At 40.5% G+C, this 17,423-nt stretch overlaps 4 protein-coding genes across 4 annotated transcripts; 3 read left to right on the plus strand and 1 right to left on the minus strand.

Moving 5' to 3' along the window:
- Nucleotides 1–744: 744 nt before the first annotated feature.
- Nucleotides 745–4,898, plus strand: LOC145491933 (UDP-glucuronosyltransferase 2A3-like). The gene is made up of 5 exons (XM_081471232.1): nt 745–951; nt 1,921–2,524; nt 3,144–3,350; nt 4,095–4,383; nt 4,508–4,898. Exons 1-5 carry the CDS (start codon nt 745–747, stop codon nt 4,785–4,787), a joined length of 1,587 nt encoding a protein of 528 aa, XP_081327358.1. The 3' UTR covers nt 4,788–4,898.
- Nucleotides 4,899–6,021: 1,123 nt separating this feature from the next.
- Nucleotides 6,022–11,883, plus strand: LOC145493809 (UDP-glucuronosyltransferase 2B17-like). Its single transcript, XM_081473284.1, has 5 exons — nt 6,022–6,435; nt 7,442–8,048; nt 8,460–8,666; nt 9,364–9,652; nt 9,940–11,883. Exons 1-5 carry the CDS (start codon nt 6,292–6,294, stop codon nt 10,226–10,228), a joined length of 1,536 nt encoding a protein of 511 aa, XP_081329410.1. The 5' UTR covers nt 6,022–6,291; the 3' UTR covers nt 10,229–11,883.
- A 9-nt stretch (nt 11,884–11,892) lies between these two features.
- LOC145493810 (uncharacterized) lies at nt 11,893–14,409 on the plus strand. The gene is made up of 3 exons (XM_081473286.1): nt 11,893–12,157; nt 12,963–13,220; nt 14,205–14,409. Exons 1-3 carry the CDS (start codon nt 12,085–12,087, stop codon nt 14,369–14,371), a joined length of 498 nt encoding a protein of 165 aa, XP_081329412.1. The 5' UTR covers nt 11,893–12,084; the 3' UTR covers nt 14,372–14,409.
- Nucleotides 14,410–14,483: 74 nt separating this feature from the next.
- LOC145493811 (uncharacterized) lies at nt 14,484–17,286 on the minus strand. Its single transcript, XM_081473287.1, has 3 exons — nt 16,894–17,286; nt 15,583–15,813; nt 14,484–15,280 (listed from the first exon to the last, which is right to left on the minus strand). Exons 1-3 carry the CDS (start codon nt 16,979–16,981, stop codon nt 15,132–15,134), a joined length of 468 nt encoding a protein of 155 aa, XP_081329413.1. The 5' UTR covers nt 16,982–17,286; the 3' UTR covers nt 14,484–15,131.
- Between the last annotated feature and the right edge of the window lie 137 nt (nt 17,287–17,423).

The raw sequence follows: 17,423 nt of genomic DNA on the forward strand, positions 1-17,423 counted from the left end.
GCATTGCAGCTGCTACTGTTGAGTTACTGTAGGTGACACGCGTACAGGCCAACAGAATTGATTTCTTTGCAAAAGTAGGTAAAACTTAATAAAAAAAAAAGCTTTCTCCTAACTGTTCCGTCTAAACATTAGTTTTTTGTCTTATCAACGTTTTTGATTTTGAACTACAATGTAGAAGAGAGAGAACCAGAATCGTCCGTATAGTGCAAGGCATCAAAAGGCCGCCATGTTTTAAAACAATCGGCCTTTACCTACTAGTGAAGGCATTCCACTTCCATCTACTCACTCCGCGTTTCCTTTAAACGTATCGTGCTTTGTTGTGTGCATGCCGTTCGATTTGCGATCATTTTGCATTTGGTAAAATTGCTGCTTACTAACGTCCAGAAACGACCTGCTTTACCCCCTTCCACCCTTACCCCGCTAAACTTACAGTGAATATCACGACTTTGGGTGCATTCCTTGGGATGATCCAGATCAGGATCAAGGAATCGATGAATCCACGCTGGCGAAGGATTCATCGATTTGTTTGATGCACTATGTTCTAATCCGGGTGATCCTAAAGAATCGCATCCTTTCCCCCGTTTAAGTTTAGCTGTCACGGGGTTATCATGTGCGACTTTTTGTGGAGTGGTTGAGTCGCTTGGCAAATGGCCTACTTAACAGTTGTGATTTACATAAGACCCCGACGTAGCCATACACGTGGCAAAGATGATATAATATTCGGTGCCTACTCTCAAGAGCTGCATGCCATTTACATGCCCAACTGAGCAGCTCTGTGAAGGTGTCGGACAATTATTAATCATGTGTATATGGATCACTGTTATTCTGCTTTGTACTGCGTCTTATCCGTCTAATGCAGCCAAAATACTCGGCGTGTTGATGACAGAATCGAAGAGTCGTTACTCAAACCTCAGAAATGTGGCAGATGAATTAGCATCACGAGGACATGAGGTTTGTGAACTTACTTATTGAGATTGTGCATTGAGTATCCATGATCTGAATGGATAAGCTTCATCATGGTGTACAGCCTAGCACCTGTACAAGATGTATGATTGAATATTACGTTTTGTTGTTTTGCTGTCACATCCAGATTTATAAAATATTTGGTAACAGTTGAGTAGGTTGTTTGTATGCAAGGCTATTTTTGACCATGTGGCAATTTTTCGCATAATTTTATAGAAAATCATCCAACCATTAAGTGGCTTTCTCAATTAGTATCTATCAAAACTAATATGTGACAACAATGATGTTTTTCTAAGGAGTCCTTGAGTACGATTCATGGCTGATTAAAGTAGTGATGTTTTTAAGTTCTGCCTCAAAGTTGCACTAGTCTGCTTTGCACTTAACATCACAAGCAATGGATATTTCCGCGAGCTGACAGGATTAACTTAGTCCTGCGCTGTGATTGGGTACACGCGCGGACCATAAGAACTATCCTGTCCATTCGGGTTTCCCCGAGAAGTTTCCCTCGTTGGTTGTTGTTAACCTCATGCAATGACCCTTTACCGACTAAGTCTACTCAGTGAAGGTTAGATATTGTCCTCTTTCTTTCTTGCGTGTTTATGGACCTCCACTGTGTCACGGTTCATAAACATAAAAGAGCTCTTGGCCACCATCAGCCATCTTGATCATAACCCATACTCAAACACGAAATGTAACAGAAGGTTGCGTGAACTTCAATCTAAAGAGGTAACAGGAAATGCAAAAATAAATAAATAAATAAATAAATAGATGATTAAAAGAGGCGACTGAAAGAATGAAGGGAAACTGTGGAGCTCGGTAGGTAAAGTCAGTTGCGTTTCTCTTTTGAAAAGAATTCACACGCGTGGTATGGTATGGCATCAGTTATTTTTTGACTAGAAATTTAGATTAAACTTTTAGTCAATAAGTTTTGTTTTTTCTTTCTTTCTATATCTTCAGATCACTTTAGTTGTTCCATCCATCTTACCATTTCCAGCGTCGCACACAGTGAGGCATTCCGTCTACACCTACCCTTTCGAAGAGGATCATCTGGAAAAAACTATAGTACCAAAATCTCATAATCGACCTCTTTGGGAAATTTTCCAGGATAATAAAATGTGGATAGATAACTTTATCATGCCATGCAGAGCTTTGATTATTTACGTTAAGCTACACAGGAAAGAACTGAGAAATTTCAATCTAATGTTTTGTGATTCCCCTCCAGAATGTGGAGCTATCGTCTCCGAGATCCTGGGACTCCCAAGAATCGATTTAAAATTGGCAGGCGCGATGAGATTTTTCAAAGATATAAGCGTGGTTTCATACATTCCTGATATTCTGTCGTGGAACACTGATAAAATGAGCTTTGTAGAGCGGGTTGCAAACTTGTTGTATCACGTGCTAATGTCTGCTACAATAATGTACAATTATGCTCTCTGTGACGGACTTCGGAGAGAATTCGATGTACAAGAGGAGAGATCTTTCCAGGACTCTATTAACAAGGTGGAGATGGTTATAATCATGGGTCACTTTGCATTGGAATATCCTCAACCAATTTTACCAGGTACGAGATAATAGTGAGGCCGGATAGAAGCCCAGACTGGGAACTGCTCCTCAAAGCGGTTTTCCACAAAACAACTCAAACGGTTGATCGTAACATAATACGGCCTAAACCATGCAAAACTGTAATTTTAGCAAGTGCTGTTTGAGGGCAGGGTGTTTCGTAGAGGGCCGCAAGGCCCCTCAAAGATTCAGAACGATGATAATTAATCTTCAATAACTGAGGAAGTCTATATCACAAAGTGTTTCACAGAAGGGTCTTCAATTGACAAAATATCACATAAAAATGAAAACAATTAAGGAAAATTACTACGAACTTACGAAAACCTCAGATCTAAAATTGACCAAAAGTAGCTATTAACAGGTGGGGCATGTAATGCGTGTGTAGTCAAATACCATTTCTTGAGTGATTGGATTTGATATTCTTATAGTAATTCAAATTCTCCCCTGGCCCAAGCTGGCTGGCTCACTTCAAGCGGCTTTTATGGTTAGACCAGGAATTACCTAACTCACTTTTTTCTCAATTACATCAGCTCCGTGAGTGGCTGCCCATTGTTTCCGTGTTTTACGTAATGATTACATTTGAAACTATAGTTTAAGTTTACCTCCTGTTTTAAGCACAGCCACCAAACTAGTGGGACCGTTAACAGTGAAACCCCCAAGTCCACTTCCACAAGACCTGCAGCAGTTTATCAGTGGAGCAGGAGACAACGGGATAATACTGTTTTCATTAGGAACACTCGGGGATGCAGTAATGACGAAAGACCAGGTGGACATGTTGGCCGAAATATTCGGAAGACTGGAGCAGGGAATAATATGGAGATTAAACGGTAAGTTAAGGTATAAGGTGTTAACTCATCTAGGGAGAGAAATAAGGAGCATTATAACTGTTAGTGTGCGGTCTCATAACGCAAAATCATGTATGTTAAACTTGGCGTGCGCTTTTGCCGAGATTGTCCTCGGTCACCATCAATGGGCCTGCCATAAAGCGCGTTACTGAGTTAAAATATATTGGTGTTATCTTTGATGAACACCTCAGCTGGAGCGAACATGTTAAAGCTATTGTTGGTTTCTAAGGCTGGTAGGCGGATCGGTATGCTAGGCCGTGCGTGCCGATATATCACTTTACATAGTGCTAATGCCATTTATATTTCAATGATTGCACTGATTATAAAAGTATATCAGCATACAAAGATTCCGGCAAAATCAGTATATTCTTCATGGGAGAGTGAAATTGTGTTTACTTTACTCTCGCAGTGCCTCGCTCCAGCCAGGTGTATAAATGGGTGCCGGCGACCTTAATACTGTGGGTAACCCTTCGATGGACCTGCATCCCATCCAGAGGGGAGTAGAAATGCTCCTAGTCACTTCATGCTACAGAAACCGGGATAAGTTCTGGCTTAATGGGTCATTTGGCTCGAATGCAGACTTAACCTTTACCTAATGTATCACTCGGTACATGAGTATATCCATGAGTCTCTATGAGTACTTCCATATATGAGTACTTCCACGAGTATATCCCTAAGTATCCATCTTAAACTCAATTGTGTCGCTATAATGTCTTTTTCCCAAAGGATACATACCGATGGATCTTTCCTCAAACGTGAAAGTCCTCCCATGGATTCCACAGAATGACTTATTGGCCCATAACAGCACCAAAGTCTTTATATCGCACACAGGTCACAACAGCTTATTTGAAGCAGCTTTCTACGGTGTGCCACTGGTTTGCGTACCGATATTCTTTGATCAATTTAGTAACTGCGCGCAGGCTCAATCGGTTGGCATGGCAATTGGTATTGATATCAAGACAGCGACTGGTGATGAAATATACCATTCGATAGGGCGAGTACTCGAACAACCAAGGTAATTTTACTCAATTTGTATAGTCACCTACTTCGTCAATAAATAACTATTTCATATGGCATCGCCATTTAATCCTACGGACCACAAATGAACTGTTTTATCTGTTTTAACTTTTTCTTCATAGCTTCAAGGGTAACGCTACTCGCATCTCGCGATTGTTGCGTGACAATCCGCGAACTTCCGTCCAGCAAACCGCTGACTGGATTGAATATGTTCACAGACACAAAGGAGCCAAGCACCTCAGACCGGAAGTGTATAATCTCCACTGGTACCAATATTACCTCTTGGATGTACTTGCATTCCTTTTAACTACAATTTTTGCATTTTGCTTTGCAATGAGAGTGCTGTTTAGGCTGTTATGTAAGATTGTTGTCAAGCAAGGACCAAGACTGGACTTCCAATAAAAGCCTTTAGGCCGTTTCGCGACCGTACTACCATGACAATGCAATACGCATACATAGTATTCAGCAATTTTACGTTTTAACCTTACCTAGCTTAACATTTTTTGACCTCGCGTTTTAAACGAATTTATCCCTTTTTAAATTTAGTTTTTTTCCTATATTTGATGGTGACATCTAGTTAATTAGTTGGTAGAAAAAAACCAGACTTCAATACTGAAGATACTACAAGAGAAATGAAGCTACCACTCTAGAATGTTGTTCGAATAAAGGTATTATCGTTTTTAAACATAATTCAGTGTCGCTGTGATTCTTAGATATATAAGGTTCAGTTGATAAAGGAGAGTGCTTGACAATCCAAGTGGGCCTCAACCAACGCGAGGTTATACGGTTCACAAAAGATTCCCAAACCTCTGGCGCCCAATTCTACGTATAAATCTACTTTTCGTCCTATTGTTTCTACCATCCTCGTCCTATTGCTTCTACCATCCATCCAGGAACATCCAATTACAACCTTCATGACCAAAATCTGCGATTTTCCCTACCCTATTTATGACCTGATCAAAATTTTGATACCCTGTTTATGACCGTTGCGGTTGACACAGTTGCCCTAAACATAAGTTATGAAGGGCCTTTATCGATGGTCTTATCCATAATGATGAAAAAGCAGCTTCCTCTAAAAACATACTCAATTGAAATCTAGATTGCAAAAACAATACCCTCTTTATGACCAAAATGGCCAAAATCGATACTCTATTTATGACCAAAACGGCTGAAAAACCACACCCTTTGGGGCCGCATATACCTATATAGCCCATACATGGGAGAACCCCGCGCGTAATTGACGTACATTTTGGCAAACGTTCGGGTAAAAACCTTACCAAATAACTGGCTAGCAGACATAACTGAAAACTGGTTAGCTTGGTTGTTTCCGAACAACTGGCAACTCTCGGAACTAGGCAGCTTTAGTTAAACGCGTTACGCGATAAGCACCATTGCGATATATAAATTCAAATGCAGCACGCGCGCAACATTGAACGTAAACGGCGCGCGTCAAACTTGACAATTAAGATAAGCTGACTGTTCAGCGAAAAAACGTCTTTGATTACATTGATTATTTGAGTTTCGCTGCACAGAGGTGTACATTAAAATATGTACTTTTAATCATAAGGCGATCTCACTTCATGCAAGGAGATTTGGAGATCCTAAATAGAAGCAAGAGCACGCAACGAGTGAAAAAATACACTGCTTTTCATCCAATGGGAACGAAAAGTAGCCCTAGTATGAGAATGCAACAAAACTGCATTTTCGCAAAACCGCTCTACTGTTTCGCCCTTTTATTACAGGCCAATTAAAGTACCCGTGATGCAATAGCAGAGTCGTTGCGTGACCTCAACATAACAATTGAGGCTTGAGCTCTGCAACCGATTCACTGGTTGCAATTCTGTTTCAACAAACTAACAAGGCTCACTAAAAAAACTGGAACTTTACGTATTTACGATTATCTATCATGTTGTTCGTTGTTATCTTGCTCTTTACTTTTTGTTATCCGTCCAATGGAGCGAAAATACTCGGTGTGCTGGTATCAGAATTCAAGAGTCACTACTTAAACATTAGGAATGTGGCCGATGAATTGGCATCGCGGGGTCATGAGGTTTGTAATCCACAGTTTATGTGCCCGTAATACTGAAAATTTGAATTGATAGGCTTGAGAAACGTAGAGAACTTCAAACATATTTAACATGTAAGATACATGTTGGGAAAATGTTACGTAACAGTCGAGTACGGTTAGTTTGTATGCTGCTCAGGCTAAGAATGCTCATAACTTACTATTCCCTCATAAATTTTAATAGAAAAGCATTTGATAGATTGGTGCACTACAGGTCGTGTGTTTCGTGATAAAGTAAGCCTAGAGAATCTCATTGACATAACCGAGTGCTGTAAGCATGCAGCTCCAGAGGGAAAGAGACGACCGTAGTCAGTCGTGCGTGAATGTTGAACCGGGTAACAACCTTTCGATTTTACAGCTACTTAGTCATGCAATATATCTCATATTAACCAAGCTCAGGGAGAGAGGATCGCGAGAGTCGGAACATGTCACCGATATTCTCACGAGGATTCCGCCGATATCGGCTCGATTTCGTGACCTGTCGCCAGATTTTCAGACACTTCATTTGCCTGCAACACTCATCAACCCTCGCTTATGTCATAAACAATGGAGTGGAGTAAGCTAACGCAAGCTTACATATGCACTGACGCACAAAGCCACCCTTGCATGACTCCCTAATCTCAACTCAAAAAGTTGTTTGACTCGCTCATCGTATCCTTATTCGCGTACGGCCTATAGGTCTGAGGACCTGCTTGCCAGAAGTACCTGAATCGAATTGATAACTCGTTCTGTAAACAAGCCTACCAATACGGATATTCAACCAAGACTGACTTCAAAATATGTTCATCTTATTGCTATACATAAGACTGTAGATTATAAATTGCATGTATTCATCTTGCTTTCATTCAGGATTTGACTGTAAAGACTCGCGTCTGCTTGATCTGACGTTTTTCAATGACAAAAAATGTTATTATTATTATTGTTATTATTATTATTATTCAAATAATGTTTTTCACCTTAACATTTACCTTTTTTTGTTTTCTATTGCCAGGTCTCTATAGTTGTTCCATCTGTCCTGCCGTTTACTCCATCACCCTCGTTTAGGCATTCTACTTATAAATTTCCTTTCGGCAAGGATCACTTGGTAAACACTTTTGTTCCGAAATCGCATAATCTATCTTTTTTCGAGGGTGCAGAAGACAACAAAAGGTGGATGGACTACTTTTTCATTTCATGTAGAGCTCTGCTGAGTCACGTTCAACAGCACAAGGATGAACTAAAGAAGTTTGACTTGATGTTTTGTGATTCACCTCCAGAATGCGGCGCTGTCGTCTCTGAAATCCTTCGACTGCCGAGGATTGACATCAAACCTGCAGGTTTTGGGATGAGATTTAATCTAGTTCTAAGTGTGGTTTCTTATATCCCGTGGATATTTTCATCTAACAGTAATCAAATGAGCTTTTTCGAGCGGGTTGAAAACTTGTTTTATCACACACTGATTTCAGCCTCATCTTGGAGCTATTACGCGCGCTACGACGGACTCACGGTAGAATTCGGCGAAGGAGGCGAAAGATCTTTCCAGGAAGCAATTAATATGGCGGAGATGACCATCATCATGGGTCACTTTGCTCTGGAATATCCTCAGCCAATTTTGCCAGGTAAGAGCCAATGAATAACTGACCGCATGACAAACCGTCAAACACACATCCGAGCCCCCAGCTCTATTTAAACTGAGTGACGAAGGCTTCGACACCGATCGTGCCCTCTAAATCGCGGCCGTAAGCAATGCCTATCCTTTTTTCTGGACGAATAATGTCTCGCAGTCTACTCAATCTCAATCGAGTGAAGAATAATTTCATGTAAGGAATCTATCCTCTGACTATTTGCTTTTAAGACCCTCAAAGCTAGATTCCGTGAACAAACATATTTAACGATTTTTTTCCCCCAGATCTTTTCTGCTGACCTGTTGTACAAGGTATATCAGAATTCCCAGAGACCTAACAAGCCGCACAAAGGTATTGAACTTTACTGTCACATTCACACTACAACGTTTCTGTTTTGAATCACAGCCACAAAATTAGTGGGACCATTGACAATCAAACCCACAAATCCACTTCCTAAGGACCTGGAGCAGTTTGTCGACGGAGCAGGAGACAAAGGCATAATCCTGTTTGCATTAGGAACACTCGGGGACGTCGTATTGAAGAAATACCAGGTAGACATGTTGGCCGAAGCCTTTGGGAGACTGGAGCAGAGAATCATATGGAGATTGAAGGGTAAGTTTATAAATGTGATCACTGCATTGCAGCCTAACTCCCTCTCTGCCCTCTTTTTGTAAACTTACAACACCCTCTACCATACAAAATTCAATCTCCTTATACCCACTGACTTCAGTGATGACTTGAGAGCCCATTAATTTGAGGATTCTGATACATAACATCATTAGAGCCACAAAGGTCGCCAGAGAATGTACTGCCTTTATATATAAATATGTTTTGTATACACCAATGTGATAACGCTGCCCCCAAAATGATCAAAGATTTTGTCAAACTAGGCAAGCATTTTCTGGTACATAAAACGTCACTTGCTGATTTGCATAAGACACGAAAGGAATTGGACAGTGCTTGTCACCGAAGCAGAATTTCCAGCAGTCTAGAATTTTCTACCCCTACACTCCACCCTTACTTTACTATTATATCCAACAATTGTTTGGTCCAGGATCGTGCGACGAAGGTCCTCTGTTTCCTGTATTTGAATTGAAAGAGTACACAAGGTTTCAGTCATTGGAGATTTCACGAGATTCTAAACGTTGATGGGCGATAATATGACTAGTGAAATTTATCCCCATTCACCCCTCTTTAAGGTCGAGGGGGTGAGGGGGGGTAGGGGGGGGTGGGATTTACCTCTTAAGGAGATTATCTCTGTCTTCTTTTTAAGTTTTCTCGGACTCTAAAATATTTTTCTTTTCTAAAGGATATATTCCAGACGATCTTTCCTCGAACATCAAAGCTCTACCATGGATTCCACAGAATGACTTATTGGCCCATAACAGCACCAAAGCTTTCATATCACACACAGGTCACAACAGCTTATATGAAGCAGCTTTTTATGGTGTGCCATTGGTTTGTGTGCCTATTTTTGCTGACCAGCTTAGTAACTGCGTCCAAGCCCAATCGGTCGGCATAGCAATTGGTATCGATATAAAAACTGTGACTGGTGATGAAATATACCATTCAATAAGGCGAATTCTCGAGGAACCAAGGTAATTTTATTCCTTGCATTTCATTTCATTTCATTTCATAACCTCTAGAGATCTTATAGAGACCAGGCAAGATTTTCCAGTTTTATCAACTGAATCTAGAAAATCATCTTTCATCTTCTTTTTTTGAGAGCCGAGGATGCCGTGAAGTTGTGAGATCATTCACCGCTCTGCGCCTCCATATCAAAATACCTGAACAAAACGGAGTTCTAGTTTTAAACACACCGTTTATTGCAAATCCATCATCATCCGTTCCCCTAATATTTCTGCAACCTTAATTTCTTTTTAAGATTCAAGGGTAATGCTACACGCATCTCGCGATTGTTGCGTGACAATCCGCGAACTTCACTCCAGCAAGCCGCTGACTGGATTGAACATGTCCACAGACACAAAGGCGCCAGGCACCTCAGACCTGAAGTGTATAATCTCCACTGGTACCAATATTACCTCCTGGATGTACTTGCATTTCTCTTAACTGCGCTTTTTGCATTTTGCATCGCAGTGAGAATGCTGTTTAGACTGTTGTGCCAGATTGTTACCAAGCGTGCAAAGGGCGATAAGGTTTCGAAGCAAGAATGAGAACTGTGCCTGATTAATAAGCTCAGTTAAAAAATGTGGGCAACAACTTTTAATTGTTGCTTTTTTCTTTGTAATTAGAATGCTCTTTAGACTGTTATGCAAGATTGTTGCCAAGCAAGCAAAGGTTGCTTGTAGTTCCAAAGAAGACATAAGCCTTTAGGCCGTTTCGAGAACATAATTATTGCCATATGAATTTTTAGCATTTTAACCCTACCTACCCTATTACACCTCATTTAAGTCTATTTTAGAAATATTAAGGCAAACACGCAGTTATGGTGATTTCGTCAAAAGCCATCTTATTGCAACTCTCGCAGTTTGGCGCAGCTAAAAGTTTGGATAACTTGCGTGGAATGTAAACATTTACATTGTAGCATTTATATTAGGATTCATGCAAAGTCACCCACTGATATGAGGGCAAGATCAAATAAACAACATTTGGATCCAAAAATAAATAGGGAAAGCTCAAATAAAATGGAAGAAAATTACAACAAATAAAAGTGGCAAGTGATGGTGGCCTGAAAGAGTATAGAACATACTTCATTTATTCCAGAAGCAAACTACACATAAAATTCAAAACTGGAAATAAGGAAAAAAAGGGAAAGATGCTTCTAGAAAAGGAAGTCAAGAGCGGGTTATCCCTGTATGTTGTGGAAGAGTCTATCGACAAGTAATCAAGGGAAAGACTGTAAACTGTAAACAATCGAAACGTGTTGAATCAGGTAAATCGATCAAATACTTTTCTAATTAACGACAACTGGGAAATACAGAACGTTTTGAGATAAAGAACTTTGTAAATCCATAAAACGAAATGGAAATGGGCCTTTTTTTCTTTGTTTTCGAAAGATAAATTTTAAACAGCATTAAAACACGATCTAACATCGGTACTGATGAGGTTAAAAACTAGCTATAAAATTTTAGTATTTTCTTCGAACTGATCTCTTAGCTCTGGCATAACTAAAAAACTGGTACTTGACGACAAAAGAGAGGCTTTTTCCATGAAATAAAGCAAAAACTACAGAAACACCGTGACCAAACAACTGCGTGTGATGCAAACAAAGTGAGCTTTGAGAGGGAAACGAATTAAATAGGCTTCATACTTGAGTAATCGAGAACGTTTTGCGATAATGAGTTTTAGAATGAGTCCTTGTAGGCAACTAACGATTGTCAAAGTGAGTATTTGTTTCACGGGCTTTCATTTCTCATTACAGTGAAATTACTATCCTATCACTTCACGGATATCATTTTTAGTCACGGCTTTATCACACTGATAACCACATATAATATATAATAAATACTTTTTTCATTTAGTGTATACCACACAAGTGAATAGTGCTTTTCGCGCGCTCTGATTGGTTAACTCCGAGGTGATTAGCAAGTACTATTCACCTCCAAGCAGCCGGCGCGAGAGATTTAAAAATTTCCGACCGCTTGTCACACATAAAATAAAGTTTTGGTCTGCTAATTATTCAGCTTGTCTGGTATATACTAAAAAAATTATTCACTTCAGTGTAGGTGAAAGTGATGGATATTTACCGAGCCGCAAGGTATAATCACTTTGGGTTCATCAGAGTAATCGGACTGAACAAACACACAGTATACACGGTATACTGAATAGCTAATGCATGCGCGCAGAGCACAAATCACTGTTCATTAACATTCACTGGGCGGGAAAATTATTGATGTTTCAATGCTTGAGTAACGAAGCATGCCTGTCTCCGCATTGTGCTGATTACAGGGTATTGTTCTTTCTTAGTATAAAGAGGATTGGTCTCAAAGGTATAATCACTTTGAGTTCAGAGTAATCGGACTAACAAACTGCTTATCGAAGACAACCTCAGCAGCTTTACCATAGCGTCATGACATTTCTGCGTAACTTCTCGATTGCCTGTGCCCTTCTTGGGATGTGTTTAGCAGTGAGCTTCGCTTACGGTAAGAGCTTACACACAGGTACAGATATTTGAGGCAGAATTCGTTTCACGATAATATGCGCGCGAAAGATTTGGTGTTGATACAATGACGGTTATTCTGCAAACATGGTCAACGCCTTTTAGATATTAGTGCATCTTAGCAAGAGCTAACTGTAAATGTGTAGAGTATAGGATGGCCTGATCTGATCTTTTATATCGCCACAATGTGACGTTCATCATAAGCGTGACCCCTAAGAAAAACACACACACTTTTCCAAAATTCAAACGGCGGTACGTTTTTGTCATGATAAACAAGTCGTTTTCTCTTTATACGTTTGATGCGTTAATGCGTATTTTTTACGATTGCAATTGCCCGTTCGCTCTATCGGGTCCGTAGCTAGTACGCCGGAGGCAGGAGGCAGCGTGGAGGCAGCGTGGAGGCAGCGTGGCCGAGTGGTTAGGGCGCCCGACTTGAAATCCGGAAGTCGCAGGTTCAAGTCTCGTTCTGACCACTTAGCTGGAGTTGTTTCTCGGTAGACCCTAGTTCAACTCCTCGGTCATGCTTGTAAATAGCCAACTGGTCTGCCTTCCGCCGGTTGGGATTTTTAATCCTATTACGTTTAGTTGATATATTTGTTTCCTTCATTTAAAGTGGCATGCCTGTGAACTAGCTAGGTGTAGCTAAGCGCATTGACCACTATAAACAACAACATTTGAACATTTGAACGCCATCATAAACGCCCTGAAAACCTTGGATGAGAATTTTTGCATGCCTCAGTCATAATTTTAACTCAATTAGCGGCTAAATAAACGCTTGTAACTTCCAGAACCAGATCTGGACAATATGTGCAATGTCCGTTACCGTAACATTGGCTGCTACAACGACTTTCACATGAGGCAACGACCCCTACCTGATCGATTGTCGCCCAAAGAGTCAGAATGTCTGAAGCTGAGAGACCTCAAGGTGATACTGAATAACGAGACACTGATGAAAGCCTGGAACGACAACATGTATGAATTTGTTTGCCGCTGTGCTGAGGCGGCAAAGAAAGAGAAGTACAACTTCTTCGGGGTGCAAAATTGTGGTAAGTTACCGAGATCTTGCATGCTACGCCTATGAATTTTGTCGATGATTTTAATTTGTTTCTCGCGGAGCAGACGGCCAAAATTAATTCCAATCAATTGGTCTGGTGCGCTTAGAAATCCAGAGCGGTGTTGTGAGTTAGACATCAAGTACAACGTCGTCCCTCTTTCGTCCGTCGAGCCTAACCGTGAATAAACCGCGACGAAAAAAACGGACAGCGACAGAGCCGTAGTCTATTGCGAGTGGTTAATTCTTTCACATCTGCTATCACCGGTGAAGTTTACCTGAACAATATCGCAGACAATGATGGCTTTGTTTCCTGGATCAACTATTGACGATGTAAAGAGTTAACGTTGTCATATGCATATTGACAAAAGACGCTGCAAAATGCATTCATTTCAACATGTCCCTAAAGGATTAAAAAAAACCCACAATTTGTGATAATTGGTTTTAATATAAATAAATACTTTGCCGACACGGGACAGAGAACCGGGTGCGAGCGTAGTATGCTTAGGCTCATGGTTGGTACGCTTGTAAAAAGAGACAGTTGAGAAACTTGTGACATTTTACGGTCAGGCTTGCCTCTCGCAACTTCGGACAAGGTTTATATTTTGTTCTTGTTATGTAAATAGTGCTATCTAATTTATCTTTCATTCTGTTGTTAGTATAATAAACTTTAAACCCAAAGGTAGCGCCACTGCGTTTGGTCGGGGGTCATAGTTCCTATTTTTCCATATTAGAAGCTTTTGGGGTCGATGTGCCCCTCTTTGACGCACGTAGGATGTGTTTAGATGTACCTTTTATCCACTTTGCTCGAATCTTATGTTGTCAATTAAAACCGTCATATCTTAGGCGTGGCTGACCAACGCGCCCATGCCTTAGAACCTTGGAGTGTGAGCGGTTGTCAACTCGCTAACTGTCATCTAGTCTATGCGCGGTTCAAAATTATTTGAGAAAAAAATTTTTTTGTTCTCTTCCTTAATAGGCGAATGCTGGGCCGCAAAAGGAGAATTTCTGGTGAATGTGAATGGTTTAAGTGATCAGTGTTTGACTTACGACGCGGAGGATTGTGCCTTGAACTCCAAAGTATGTGTTGGAGAGAAATACACCATTTACGCGTACAGTGTTGTAGCCAGTCGATTTGGAAAGTAAAATTAAAGGATCATTGCTTTCATGAAAGCTTTCAGTGTATTGTAGTCCTTGTGTGATTTTGTTTTTCTTATTATATAGTTACACCAAGTTACACTATGACGCTTGGGGAAACACTCCAACGGATCGGAATTAATAAGAAATGCGCTCATGTCATCTCGCGTACGGAGAGGAAGGAAGGAAGGATTTACAGCCGTTGTGGTTTTCTTAAACTCTCTGAAATAATATCGATTCCCGGACGCGATGTTTACGTTTGATAGCCGTCAACGCTGATTTTTGTCGTCATGGGACCCGTCATTTTTAACCAATCAGAATGCTGCGTTCATGGGCGAACGCGCTGTACTCGAAAAATAATGCTTTCCGTGCAGGCTCTCATTTCTCGTGTCAAGCTCCTCACGGGCTATCTTCCGTCGCCGACTCGTCTCTCGTGGCTTCTCCTTGCTCGTGCCGCGGCCCACGAGAGCCTGGGATGGAGGGAGTGGGGGAGGGAAAGGTTAAAGGAGAAAAAGGAAAACGGTTTCAATGTTTTTCTCCGCGCAAAAAGAAATACTGTGTCAGTTCCCGCTCTCAGATTCCCCTACCCGCTGCTCCACGCCTCTGACCGAGCTATTAACAAAGTTCATACTACAGAAATCATTGCAAGAAAATAAATTTATTTCGTGCAGTCTTCAGGTACCTAACAGTGCTAAAATATGTCAGTATGATAAAGAGACCCTAACGCTACTGTGTTCAATATCAACTTTCCGGCCGCTGCCTGTATTCATCACTGCCGAACATTGTACACGAAGAGACTAAATCCCTCGCCAACACACAAACTGGATGAAACTGTGCATGGTTCGTAGTCGGAAGACATACAACCCTCCCCCAAGCCGTCGATGTTGAAAGTGAATTCTTCCGAAGCCCAGCATTCCCCTGAAATTAAATAAAAAGAACAGTGAATAATTGGAAAGCCTATCCATATACCGGCCGCTTTATGTGGGTGGCAGAAAGTAGGCAGCAGAGTGGTGTAAAGTTTTTGTCTAACTATGGGTCTCAGCGGTTCTTTTCCAGTTCTATTTCAGTTCCATATCAAATTCGCAATATTGTCTTCTGGGATGCACGCATGCATATTTAACGTACCATCTTAGAGAACCTGGCGATTTTACTAAAAACTCTGAGCTGGATCTAGCTGAACTCACTGTTTATGATCTTGTAGGTTTACTTCACAACCATACCGTAAAACTGCAGTCCAAAAAACATGTAGCCCTGAGCCTTCGCTTGTTCGGCACAACGGCACACAACATCCTTCATGTACGAGTCCAGATTCTCCCAATCAATTCGTTTGCCGCTAAATTTGTACGATTTAGGATCGCGGTCGGTGAAAAGCAGATTCGACAGTGGACGATGGCCTCTTGCATGTTTATCGTTGTAGCAACCGAGTTTTAAGTAGCTGGCACCACAGGACACTATCAAAGAAAAGAAAATGTACTTTAGCCAACTAAATTTTAGAAGTAAAAAGTCTGGTTTCCCTTAGCAGAACTTGGAAAAATTAACCTGTATTGATTATACTAACAACAAGTTTGTTGAGGATGGGTTGACAAGTAAAACAAAATACTTCTTAGTAACATAATTCGTATCCTTGCAAATTACAACTATTTGTTCTAAAATATTAATTTTATAACCTGCGATACGCCAGAACACAAAGTGAACGCAAAGGTATGACCAACACTGAGTCAGACTGAAATCTCCCACCAAACTTCTTGATATATAGTTCGTAACTTATCTAATGACGCGAGCCTCTTTATCTTGCCGCCAAATATTAATTTCTGGCTAATTGGCTGTGCCCGCTAAATTACATAGTTCATGATCAGTTGTTATGATCATAGAGATTATCAAGAAAAGTTAAATAAAAGTTCTAAAGGCTTGGAATTTATTTACACTTCATTATAACTACATGCCTAAGGTATACGATTTTTGTGGGGAATTTTTAAGCTGTGACCAGCTATAACCGGCGTTGTTTCATTATTTAGGAATTGAAAAAAAACCAAAACAAAACTAAACTAAACAAAACAAAACGACAGAAAAAAAAAAAAAAAAAAACGAAAGAAAGGAAAACATGGCGTGCGTAGAATTGTTTGTATAACTCGTTGCTTCCATCAGCTTGTTCACCGACTTATCACTTCAAATAACAAATAAAGCACTCTCTTACTTTTACAACTAAAAATAATTATTTACGTTAGAATTCGGGTTCATCTACGGGGTCACGAAAACCATTTTGGAAAATCATTTTGGTTAAGTTTGGGCGCCAAACAAAATTCATTTCACATCTTAGGACAAATATACTCAAGCCAGTAAACAATTCACCTATTGTTAGCCTACAGCTTAAGTAACTTGTAAACGACCCTGTTTCCCAAATTTATTGCAGATTCCTCTAAATTTCTTTAATTGAATCAGCAAATAGTTGATTGCGACAACACGGGCGAAGATCGGGTGCTTTGTAGTATTTTTCTGCATGGATATACATTCTAGAAAGGATGTTTCCTTACCGTAGCGTTTTCCAGGATATGCTAGCGCTTCCGCCATAAACAGTATCCCACAAAAGACGAAAGCCACATATAAAGCACTGGAAAGCATTTTTCAATAATTCTTTCTCAGAGAGTGGTCTACTTTCCAACTCGAGTTCGGTCTGTAAATGGCCGGGGTGTACTTCTATTCTCTACATAAAATGCTTGTTGTTCGGAGATTCTGATTGGCTCTGGCCCTGTCAGCCTTCCAGATTTGGGCATTGTTATCCGTTAATCTAGTGAACACTTGAAACAGCACTGTCAGGGCCTAAGGGGCCTAGTTTGTTTCCCCATGTTGATAAACATCACCTCCAAAAATAAAAGGCGCTTAAAATTTAATGTTACTTGGGGAAGACGGCAAAAATCGACGCCTCTATAACAGTATACCTTTGCTTTGAAGTTCCAACGAACTAAGTAACTTCTCTCTTAATGAAACCCTTGTCGTTTGCTTCACTGTTAGATAATCTCAATTTTGGCGCCAAACTTCGGCCCTCAAAAACGGGGTAAAATGG

Source organism: Orbicella franksi, chromosome 7, assembly GCF_964199315.1.
Source record: "Orbicella franksi chromosome 7, jaOrbFran1.1, whole genome shotgun sequence".
In the NCBI taxonomy this organism is placed as follows: domain Eukaryota; kingdom Metazoa; phylum Cnidaria; class Anthozoa; order Scleractinia; family Merulinidae; genus Orbicella; species Orbicella franksi.

Excerpts from the sequence above, each read along its gene's own strand:
- LOC145493811 (XM_081473287.1), bottom strand. The coding sequence starts at position 16,981 with ATGCTTTCCAGTGCTTTATATGTGGCTTTCGTCTTTTGTGGGATACTG. Across the intron at positions 15,814-16,893 it reads ATATCCTGGAAAACGCTACG|TGTCCTGTGGTGCCAGCTAC; the intron begins GTAAGGAAACAT and ends TTTCTTTGATAG. Across the intron at positions 15,281-15,582 it reads TTTTGGACTGCAGTTTTACG|GGGAATGCTGGGCTTCGGAA; the intron begins GTATGGTTGTGA and ends ATTTAATTTCAG.
- LOC145493809 (XM_081473284.1), top strand. The coding sequence starts at position 6,292 with ATGTTGTTCGTTGTTATCTTGCTCTTTACTTTTTGTTATCCGTCCAAT. Across the intron at positions 8,667-9,363 it reads AATCATATGGAGATTGAAGG|GATATATTCCAGACGATCTT; the intron begins GTAAGTTTATAA and ends TCTTTTCTAAAG. Across the intron at positions 9,653-9,939 it reads CGAATTCTCGAGGAACCAAG|ATTCAAGGGTAATGCTACAC; the intron begins GTAATTTTATTC and ends TTTCTTTTTAAG.
- LOC145491933 (XM_081471232.1), top strand. The coding sequence starts at position 745 with ATGCCATTTACATGCCCAACTGAGCAGCTCTGTGAAGGTGTCGGACAA. Across the intron at positions 952-1,920 it reads TAGCATCACGAGGACATGAG|ATCACTTTAGTTGTTCCATC; the intron begins GTTTGTGAACTT and ends CTATATCTTCAG. Across the intron at positions 4,384-4,507 it reads CGAGTACTCGAACAACCAAG|CTTCAAGGGTAACGCTACTC; the intron begins GTAATTTTACTC and ends TTTTCTTCATAG.
- LOC145493810 (XM_081473286.1), top strand. The coding sequence starts at position 12,085 with ATGACATTTCTGCGTAACTTCTCGATTGCCTGTGCCCTTCTTGGGATG. Across the intron at positions 12,158-12,962 it reads AGCAGTGAGCTTCGCTTACG|AACCAGATCTGGACAATATG; the intron begins GTAAGAGCTTAC and ends TGTAACTTCCAG. Across the intron at positions 13,221-14,204 it reads CTTCGGGGTGCAAAATTGTG|GCGAATGCTGGGCCGCAAAA; the intron begins GTAAGTTACCGA and ends CTTCCTTAATAG.